Raw genomic sequence first — 11,198 nt, 5'->3', positions numbered from 1 at the left:
TGTAACACTCTTCAGTTGTCTGCAGAAGAAAGGAGCTTTAGCCATGAATGGGTAAAATACCTGCTGACCCAATCTTCTAAATTATTGCTAAATTTTTAAAATATCTTCCACTGTAAGAGTACAAAGGTCAATCACCTATGCAACTTTTCGAGTATCATTTCTGTTTAAGGATAAACATTTCTGGTAAGAAGTCCATTGGCCCCAGTTATTATTCATCATTTCAAACAATTCCCTGTGGTAGGACAAACAGTTCATTCAGTATTCTCAGAACTGACTGGCATTTTATTATATGAAGACTTTTGATTTCTTTACATTAAGTGTAGTCAAATTCTTACCCTTGGAAGACTCTCCACGTTTCAAAGGGACCTGCACTTTATTTAGTTTGTTATGTAGTTGAAAAAGCGTCAGAAATGAGGGAGCTGTTTGTTTCTGAGATATATCTCTCATTATTACTGATATTTATATGTGATTTTTTTACTGAAGACAATTATGGAAAATTATGTAAATGGACATTGTATTTATAATGGAATAATAAATATTTTTAAAGCATGTTTATGAATTTTAAAAATTTGTGAGAGTGTGTTACCTTTCACATTTTGGTCTTTAATCTACCTAAAATGAAACTATCGGTCGGTGTATTGGACATCCAAGTATAAGAAGCAGCAAGTAAAGTTTTCTCTTGAGGATTTATTGGATATTTAGATTTAACTTTTTATAATACTAATAGTTACCAGGTTCCCAGGATAAAACCTGATGGGCATGAGATCTCCTATTTTCAAGTTCTCATAAAAAATTTATATAAGTAGAATTTTTCACTCTTGAGTACTGGAACAAAAAATAAAACTTCTAGAATAATTGATTTATTCAGAAATTAGAAAACAAACAATTATTCTCAGTTTTCGTGATTAGAACTCTAAAATAAACTGCTAATCGTTATCAAAGCATAAGCATTTTATCTTCTCTTAGTCTGATTCTGGCAAGCCTGCTGTTGATCATGTGTGAACTCTTTTAACTAAAATGCAGCTTACTTTCCATCAAGGAAAAACAGTGAAATGTATCGATGAAAGCGGCAGAAACAGCAAAAAAGGTGTTGAACTTTTCTAAATTAAAAGTGAACATTCAAATATTCACATACCTAGGAGTGATAAAGTCTACAACCCTTGGGGCTTTGCTTGTTTATATAATTCATCGCTTTAGATAGTTTAATACCTAACCTGGCAACCTGATTGCCTTTCATAAAAGAGACTTATCAGCAAAACAATAAAATCTTAAACTAGACTAACTCAGGAGAAATCAAAATCCTCATTCTCTATTCTGGCCAGTTCCCAGCAGAGATTTTATTGTTTTCAATAACAATTTAGAAATGGCTGTTTAAATTTATTTCTATTTCATCAAGGCATTTGGAGTGTCCTAGCACTAGGTCTTTCAAGTGGGAGGCTGGGAGACATGAACCCAAGGCCTGTAGTCCGAGAGCACTGTGAGTAGACAAGAGATGTGGTTCTCTCCGCACTGCTGCTCTCTCCCCTTTGTTTCCAGGCTCAGCCTGTTAAATCTCTCTGCTTGAGGGAGTGTCTGCCTAGGATAAATAATAGAGAGAAGGGATATCAGCATCTAGGTCATGGAGGCTGCTGCTTGGCCTCCATGACAGTCCACTATCCCACGTGGAAAACTGGGCTTTATGGAGTGTCTTATATGCATCTTACCTGGGTTTCACCATCTTTATCCATCTGAATACGACCAGGAGGGTGTTGCTACTATCACCATTTATTTATGAAAATACAACCCAGTGTGATGAATGCACTATTAGAAGTATTATTGGAAAGTAGAGAATATATCCACCTGGCCAGATAGTGGGGGATATGGGAGAGACTCATAAAAAGCTAATATTTAAGCTGAGTCTTTCAAGACAATTTTAACAATCCCCAGGGTGGGATAAGCATTCCAGGTATAAGGCTTCATATGCAATGTCCGGGGAACAGGAACTTATTGTAAAAGCATCCTATCAAATACAAAATTTTGTGATAACTTCCCACACCTAGGGTATACAGAGGACACATAAGTCACTGAAGGTGTAACAGAAATGTACATTTATGTATTAATATAATATTTTACTATGAGATGAGAGACTATAAAGCTAATAAACTTTTTGGAGAGCGGATGTTTGTCAGGATGAAATGAGGAGAAATGTTTCAAACACCAAATTTATCTTATATATTGAAATTATAAAAGGAATCGCTGACTTAGTGTGATGCGATTTTCCTCACACACACACACACACACACACACACACACACACACACAAACATACACATACACACAGAGCATATGTATGTGATAAGATTTTCCCCATCTTATTACATATGCACAAAGCCAAAAGTAACCTAAAACATTTGCTGTCATGATAAAGATAAAAAGGGTGTATGGTGGAAATGTAATTTACTACAATGAGGGACCGGTGGCCCAATATTTTGCAAGCTGTTTCTCTCACTTTGACATTGTTTTGATTTCCTGTTATGCATAATCTATGCAGATGAGTTATATGTCAGAGTAATTAGACAACCACAGATAGAAAATGCTTGTAGGCAAAAGAGTGCTCTCTGATGGATTTCTTAGATGGATTTCTACTGCCAGTCGCCAGATACATGCATCCTTGTCACAAAGTCGAATCAGAAAATCTTTGCTAGAGACAAATCAATAAGAACACAGTTCTGACTGAGTTTTGAACAGTCTTTTTGAAAGACTACAAATTTATTAATCTGTCTTGAGGAGGGGGCAATAAAAATGTGATGTGTGGTGTACTAGTTTCTTTGATGAAAGACTACAACCAGAATAAAGAAAGTATGTCTAAAAAGAAATCTAAAATCTTGTACATTCAATGAAACATAATTTAATGGAGTCACTTTTGGAGGCTGTGCATTTATCCGTCCAATGCTGTAATTATCATTTTTTCCCCTTTTTCTTAATTACCTTCAGAAGTTGTTTAAAAAACAAAGTGAAAAAAAAAAGTTTACAAAGAAAAGCAGTCAGAAAGAGCATACATTTAGAATTGGAAAGTCCTTGGTCTAGATTCCAGATTCAGTATTTACTAACTAGCTCAGTGACTTGGAGCATGTTGCCCAGAGAACCTGTTTCCTCATCTGTAAAATGGAAAGAATAGTAACTCACCATCTAGAGGGATGAGGATAAAATAAGATAATGCATATGAAATTATACAATTAACTCACAGATAACTCACATCCCAAGCACCATCTCATAGTGAATTTTATACTGGACATTAGCTTTACTAAAATTTTATTTCTCTAAAAAATTGCACATTGCTATATGTCATGAATGTTTGGAAGCTGCACCTGCAACTATTTATCATAAATCCACAGGTGCTAAGACTTTTGATCTAATTTGCCAAATAATTAATTTAAAACCTAAAACAAATACTAAGATGGATTTTCATTATATTTTTATTCTTTTAGTAAAATCCATGGCCAGGTATGGATAGAAAAATGATCTCTGCCTTCATGTCTATATTATTGTTTCTTTTCTGGTTCCATTGCCACTTTCTAGTCTATTTCTGTACCCTACTGTTGTTAGCTGCGGTTGAGTCGGCCCCCGACTTATGGTGACCCTATATATTACAGAGTAGAATTGCTCCATGGGTTTTTCTTGGCTGCAATCTTTACAGAAGCAGATCACCAGGCTTTTTCTTCCGCGGAGCCGCAGGGTAACCAACTTTCCAGTTAGCAGCTGATCACAAACCGCTTGGGCCACCTAGGCTCCTATATTGGTCTAAATTCCAAGTCAGCCTGTAACAGCAAGGAGATTTTCTTGTATCAAAACTAAAATGGTTGGTGCAATAATTTAATAGTTTTTACATCTGCAATTACTGAAATATGCACATTAAGTGCATCTCTATCAGTGGTATTAACTACAGCCATGTCTAATTTACTAATATGAAGATCAGTGCAATTGATAACATGATTTTCTCTACTTCCATGAGTTGCCTGCAGCTACTGTTTTCCTGATAGCACGTTCTCTGTTGTGACCTGGGTAGTGTTCTGTGCAGCAGATGGAGGAGGAGGGAGCAGGGGGTGGGGTGGGGCACAAGATTGCTCTGGCTATTTCTTTTTTTTTTTTCTTTTTGAGTTTGGAAGTGGGGAATGACAAAAACACTGAAGTTGAAGATCACATTACAATCAATCTCTTCGTACCTTCTGCTGCCTGGCCCCATCCACAATTTGTTTTTTTTTTTTGCTATTAATCTGTCTCATATCCTCTATGTCTGAGCTATGCTACTTCCTAGCACAATGCCTGTGGCACATAATTATATGGCAAATTAACTTTGGAATTCAAGACCGTCTATGAATTTCTGATAATTGTTGGACAGCCCTTTTTTCTTGCAGTAGGAAATTATAAAATAAATGAGATCATTGCAGTTTTATGTGTCTAGTTTGCCTGAGTAAAGCTGGGAGTATCTTTGGCTCTCAATAAACTGTGTGTTTAGTGAGAAGTATTCTATTTCAAAGACAAACATAAGTTTTAGCTACATGCAATAGAATGCTTTGTCGGTATATACTTATTTCAAAGGTAAATACAAATGGTAGCAATATGCGCTAATACCCTAAGTGAACTATTATGTTAAGCTTTTAAGTCAACTCAATCACATTTCCACTAAATACTCTCAATTATTTTATAGACTTTTCTGTTCTATAAGATACTTAGTATGTGTCAATTACAGAGAAAGCAGGTTGTCCCTCTTCCATGGACTACTGACATTTTAGTTTTTCCCATTTCCTTTACGGTTATTGACTTTACATTAAAGAAAATCGTTTTATTGTTGTTGACTTATTTTATAAATGCCATGATATAAATTGGCCTATAAATTATTTAATTGTTCTTTCAAATCACTGTTATGCTTTCAAGGTAGTGTAAATAGTAAGAAAGAAAATTGACATAATGTGAAGCATTGACAGAAGGAGATTTTTATAGCACAGTTGTGATTGTGGAAAATGTGAAGAAACATTCAACCTAAATCTTTAATCACTAGTTGGAGGCCTGCCTATCATAAACCTATGGATAAATCTCACTTCTAATTCTATACAGGCAGAAGAACTCAAGTTTTTGTTTATTTGTTTTCATTTTGTGCCTCAGAATCAAAGAAATTGTAGAGGTTAGGAGCATGAGCGCTGGGCAAATGGACTTGCCGCCATCTCTTAGTGGTGTGTGTTGGCCATGTTACTTGATCTCTCCTTGCATCTGTGTCTTCATATGTAAAAATGTTTTAAAAATAGTAACATATAATTGTTGTGAGGAACACATTCTCCCCAGTTCCTCCTTATCCCCATGCCTGAAAAACCTTTTAGGTACTTCACATTTGTTGGCGATATGAAGGTGGTGAGTTCTGAAGTTTGAAGCAAGTAGGTGGAGCCAATATTCTGTTGATTATTTGCACAGTTTGGATTGTACTTAACGATGAGATAAAACATAATCATTGTAAAACATCCCTCAGGTTGTCACGGACTGTAATTAATACCTCAATACTGGCTATGTTCATTTCTTTATGAAATTAAAAACAAACACTGAATAAATCTACAAGCATATGTAGTGATTTGGCTAAATTTTGTTCGGAAGAGGGCATTTGAAAGCATTTGTATGCGAACATCATTAATATTCAAACATAACTTGGCTATCTTACACTCTTACATTAAAGGACAAATACAAGTGTGTAATGATGCTTTTAAAAATCACACATTCAGCTTTTAATCTTATCCCAATACAATATTCATTCTGATTCACATGGAAAAGTGACTTTGAAAAAGGAAGGCATACAAAGATGTCTCCAAGTAAATCTTCAGCATACTCATGGTGTTCTATGTGATTTTAATTTTGCCATGTATTTCTCTTATATCTCAGTTTAATGCATTTATATTTTTATTTAATCAACTTTTATTGGCATGGATTATGTAAGCATTATTCAAGATACAGAAGATATGAAGATTAAAAAAGTCACAGCCCTTCCTTGCATCCAGCTCATGTTCTAGCCAGAGACAGACTGGCAAATTCTATCAGTGTAATGTTTAGCTTCATATAATATCTTTTGGGGCAATACCATGGGGCAGTGGTGGTTCAGTGGTAGAATTCCTGCTTTCCATGCAGGACACCCAGGTTCAATTCCTAACCAATGCACTTCATGCTCAGCCACCACCTGTCAGTGTAGGCCGGTGTGTTTCTATGATGCTGAAGAGGTTTCAGTGGAGCTTCCAGACTAAGATGGACTAGAAAGTAAGGCCTGAAGATGTACTTCTGAAAATCAGCCAGTGAAAACCCTATGGATCACAATGGTCTGCCCCACAATGCATTATGGGGAGGGTGCAGGACTGGGCAGCAGGACTGGGCAGTATTTGGTTCCATTGCATGGGGGACAGGAGTCAAGTTCAAATCCATGGCAGCTAATATCAACAACATTATCTTTGGACCTGCCTGGTCACCATACATGGGCAATAGTTTTCTATGTAAATTTTTTACTCATAGAAGGAGTGTATGCATTAATTAATTTTTTGCTGGAAGATAAAAATGTTAACTTGCTTGTAAAAATTTGAACTTTATCTTCACTTTGAAAGGGGCTAATATGGGCTCAAGGTTCGGGAGAGGACTTTCTGGACGAGTACAAACGTTGTGACTATTGGTGATACCAATATTTATATCCACTCTATAATTTACAGTGCGCTTTCCTAATACTTATTTCTGAGTGTTTATTTTGTTAACTACACCATCATGTAGGTTAGATTTCCTTCATACTTTAATATTCGATAAATACCAAATTTTTTTTGCCTGACCTAACTTATCCGTTATTTCTCCTTTGTCCATAGATACCATACATAACTTCACCTTTCCCTGAATGTTTTCTAGGCTTTCTCACCAATACACTGTGGACTAGGTGGTTTTCTGAGTAGAGTAGTCACCAGGCTCCATCTATGCTGTGTAAATGTTCCTGGATGAGGCTTCATGATACTGGAAAGTAAGTGCAGACTTGATCTTTGTAGACTTTGGTTTGAGGTATGGTTTCCTCACTTAATTGGCTGCAGCTTTGAATGCATTTTAAACTATGAAGTAAATTTGACTTCTGTATAATGGTGATAAAATAGCTATCCCAAATGTGTGAGGATTTAAGAATATTCTAGTTTCACCAGGCCATATTAATGGAAAAAAGTAGGTTAAAATATGTAAGTACAAGTAAAGAGAATAATGTGAAAAGAGATTGGAATACTAATCGGGAAGCAGCTCTTTGAGTTACTTGAGTGACAGACTAAGATCTCTGGATTATATATCTTAGGTGTTAGGGATTTGCAAAACTAGTAGCTGGGTATCCCAGTTATTAATGCTTTAAAATTTTGTTTAGCATTTACTTAGTAGGAACTGGGAGAAATGGACTTTGTGTTAATAAAAATAATATAAAAACAAATTGGCTTATGGTTCACTTCCATTAATATGACAATTATTTGGAGAAGTTCATCTGCTGAAAACTAAAAAGCTTAGATAAATGAAAAGAAAAACATTAAAACAATCTTCTAAAAGCATCAAAGATTGGATAAGATGGTATCGAATTATCAGGCCAAAATCAAAGTAAGGGTGGGAACATGAGGATGTGAGCAGAAACATCAAAGCTGCTTTTTCCCCTGTGAACAATTGATGAACCTAGTGAACTTAAGCTACAGTTTCTTTGGCCTTGAAAAGACTGCAGGACAAAAGACAAATCCTAGCAAATCCCAAGGCCAAGAGTCTAACACGGGGATTCCCATTAGTCTGGGATACCAAGAGATACATCTCAGTGTAAGTGACAACCAGAAGTACAACAGCCCCACCCGGTACTCACTGGGGACAGCAAGGCCCTGGGAAGTTTTAACCATCAGCCATTCCTCCCAGAATTGCAGCTCAAATTCAAATCATCTGTGTTATTTAAAAAAAAAAATCACTCAAGCTATGAATTAAAGGAAAATTATTCTAAAGTCCTTCAATTAGACAGGAAGAGCGCAAAAGTATTTAGATTTTGATAAATATTATATATATGTATTGTAATTTTTAGGGTAACCACTAATAGAATAGATATAAGAGTGTATAATTTCCAATCTATGTCTTAGTTTTCTAGTTCTACTATATCGGAAACACCATAAGTGGATGGCTTTAACAAACAGAAGTTTATTCTCTCACAGTTTAGGAGGGTAGAAGTTCGAATCCAGGGCACCAGCTCCAGGGGAATGCTTTCTGTCTGTGTCAACAGTGGGGGAAGGTCCTTGTCATCAATCTTCCCCTGTGTCTAGGAACTTTTCAGAGCAAGGACCCCAGGTCCAAAGGATGCGCTCCACTCCTGGCTTTTCTTCGTGGTGGTAATGAGGTCCTTCCCTCTCTCTCCTCTTTTATATCTTAAAAGAGATTGACTCAAGATACAACCTAATCCTGTAGATTGTGTCCTGCCTCAGTAACATAACTGCCTCTAATCCTGCCTCATTAACATGAAAGGGTTTAGGATAATTACATCAGATCACAAAATGGAGAACAACCACACAATACTGGGAATCATGGCCTAGCCAAGTTGACAGATATTTCTGGGGGACACAATTCACTCCATAGCATTCTAGTAGAGGGAAAACTAAAGAAATGAGAAAGCATTTTCAATCCAAAAGAAGGCAAGACATGAGAAAAATAGAAGCATGGAACAAATGAGACAAATAAAAAATATGAGATAAATATAAAACTAAATATATTAGTGATTACATTAAATGCAAATAAACTGAATGATCCATTTAAGACAAGATTTTCAGACTTGATAAAAAAAAATCCACAACAACTGTTCCCTATCTATGAGACACATTTAACCTGTAAGAATACATACATCTTTAAGACAGAAGAATAGAAAAAATATACTATACGGATAATAATCAAAATAAAGCTAGAGTAGGTATATTAATCTCAGACAAAATAGACTTTAAGGCAAACGTTATTACCAGAAATAGCAAGAATCCCATCACAATGACAAAATGTTTAATTCACCATGAAGATATAACAGTTTTAAATTTATAGGCACAATATGCATTTAAATTTATATAATTACATATCCTCAGATATATATGACACATATTAGCAAAACTACAAGGAATAATTAGACACATCTACAATCAGAGTGAGAGATTTTAACATATCTTTCTCAGTAATTGATAGAGCAAACAGAGCAAAAACAAATCAGTGAGGACAGAGATACAAACAGCACAATTAGCAACTTTGATGTGATAGACTTAAAAAAAAACTACAACCAATAACTTTAGCATATATGTTATTTTCAACAACACAAGGAATATTATAAAAATTGGCAATAAAATGGCCCATAAAGCATGTTTCTGTTGATTTTAAAGGGCTAAAATCATACAGAGTACAGTCTCTGAGAAGGATGCAATTAAGTAAAAATCATTTGCAAAAAGATAATGTTGCAGGTTGGGCTCCCTACATAATAAATTCTGGGATAGAAATGAGTGTGGAGAAAGTGTATTAGAGAGTGCCTTTGGGATCCACACCACAGAGGCAAGTGGCGGAAGCAGGAAAGGGCAGAGAGAAAAGTTTGGCTGTGCTGCAGACATAACAAAAGGCCTCAGCTAACCTCAGAGAGAACTTTGAAGTTGAGATGGTCCTTCAGAGTTGTTCCAGGTTATCCCAAGGTAGCTGGGTCTTTATACCTTGCATAGTCCAGTCACTGGATGTGGGATACCTGGAAAACGCAGAGTGACCTTGATCATAGCAACATTCTTCAGCAGAGGCATATACAGGAGAGGGCTGTAAGATAAGAGTCAGCAGCTGACAATCCCAGAAGCTGGGAAAATGAGTCCTTCGTTCTTCTGGGGGGCATTGCACAGCATGTATATTAGATAACTAAAACTCCCTCTGTCTTAGGGAAATAAGAAATATAAAGTCTAAATAACCAACTAGTCAAAGAAGAAATGACATTAGAAATTAGAAAATATTTTAACATTTCCTTTTTTGGAAACATGATCGTTTAGGCCATTAAAACCAATCTTTCTTTTAAACAAAAAAATACTGGATATCACCCAAAAGAAGCTTCTCCTTAAAAACTATGTAGAGATGACATGATACAAAGCAATTACCAGGTCTAAATCGATAGCTGGAATCCAGAGAGAAGGCAGATTACTGAAGCCATTTTTCCCGAGGGCATTCGTTGATGCTGGTGAAACTGAGATAAGGTTTTGAGGACTTATGGCATATGGGACAGAAGACATAACCAAGAACCTATCTAATGTAAGAAGGCTAAATAAAGAGTCACTCTGGAATAAAGCTGGGCCAAAGGAACGATACTCTCAAAATAAGGGCAAACCAGACCCTACTCCTCCCACTCTTTTACTGTCTTTCACGCCAAGTCTTGCTTACATTACACTGGTCATCAGGAGAGACCTATTGCTGGAGAAGGACATCGTGTTTGGTAAACTAGAAGGTCAGCAAAAAAAAGAGGGAGATGTCAGTGAGATGGACTGACACAGTGGCTGCAATAATGGGCTCAAACATACCAACAATTGTGAGGATGATGCAGGACCAGGCCATGTTTTGTACTGTTGTACGTAAGGTTGCTATGAGTTGCAGCCCAACTGATGGCAAGTAAACAACACCACCAAGTAAAATTGTTTTGGTTCTGAGCATAGCAAGGTGGTGATAAAAGCATCTATAAGACATGGTGACTCTGGAGTTTCAATATATTTATAGATCAAATTTACATCACAGGTGTTTCCAAAAAGCAACAAGAAATTTATCACTTGGAGTAGTCCTGCCCGTTGGTAGTGTCTAGGTACCTGGAAGAACAAACCCATATCTTCTCTGAAGGAATACACATTTATCCTATCCTTCAAATAATAACGAATATCTTTTAAAGGCAATAAGCAGTATATAGTGCAAATAAACAAAGCCTATAAGGAAAGAAAGTGTGGAGCAAATGGTTAAGCATCTGGCTGTTAACTGAAAGGCTGGCAGTTTGAACCCATCCAATAACTGTCTGGGGGAAAGACCTGTCGATCTGCTTCCATATAGATGACAGCCAAGAAAGCCCTATGCAGGAGTTCTCCTTTGTCACGTGGGCTCACTGTGAGTTGAAAATGACTTGAGGGCACCTAGCAACAACGTAAGGAAAGAAGTCAACATAAGAAGCTTCAGGA

At 36.4% G+C, this 11,198-nt stretch overlaps 1 protein-coding gene across 2 annotated transcripts in view; it reads left to right on the top strand.

The window, feature by feature from the left end:
* The first annotated feature begins 6 nt into the window (after window positions 1-6).
* The window catches only part of MUC19 (mucin 19, oligomeric), a 76,458-nt gene continuing 65,266 nt past the window's right edge, over window positions 7-11,198 (top strand). For both annotated transcript variants that reach the window (XM_023738870.1, XM_023738869.1), the window contains exon 1: window positions 7-7,009. In XM_023738870.1, the coding sequence (XP_023594638.1) occupies window positions 6,966-7,009 (44 nt within the window). In that variant the 5' untranslated portion in view covers window positions 7-6,965. The remainder of the gene's footprint in view (window positions 7,010-11,198) is intronic.

This window comes from Trichechus manatus, unplaced genomic scaffold, assembly GCF_000243295.1.
Source record: "Trichechus manatus latirostris isolate Lorelei unplaced genomic scaffold, TriManLat1.0 scaffold00123, whole genome shotgun sequence".
NCBI lineage: Eukaryota > Metazoa > Chordata > Mammalia > Sirenia > Trichechidae > Trichechus > Trichechus manatus.
The sequence above is the reverse complement of the archived record's forward strand: the minus strand, read 5'-3'. Positions and strand labels throughout refer to the sequence as shown.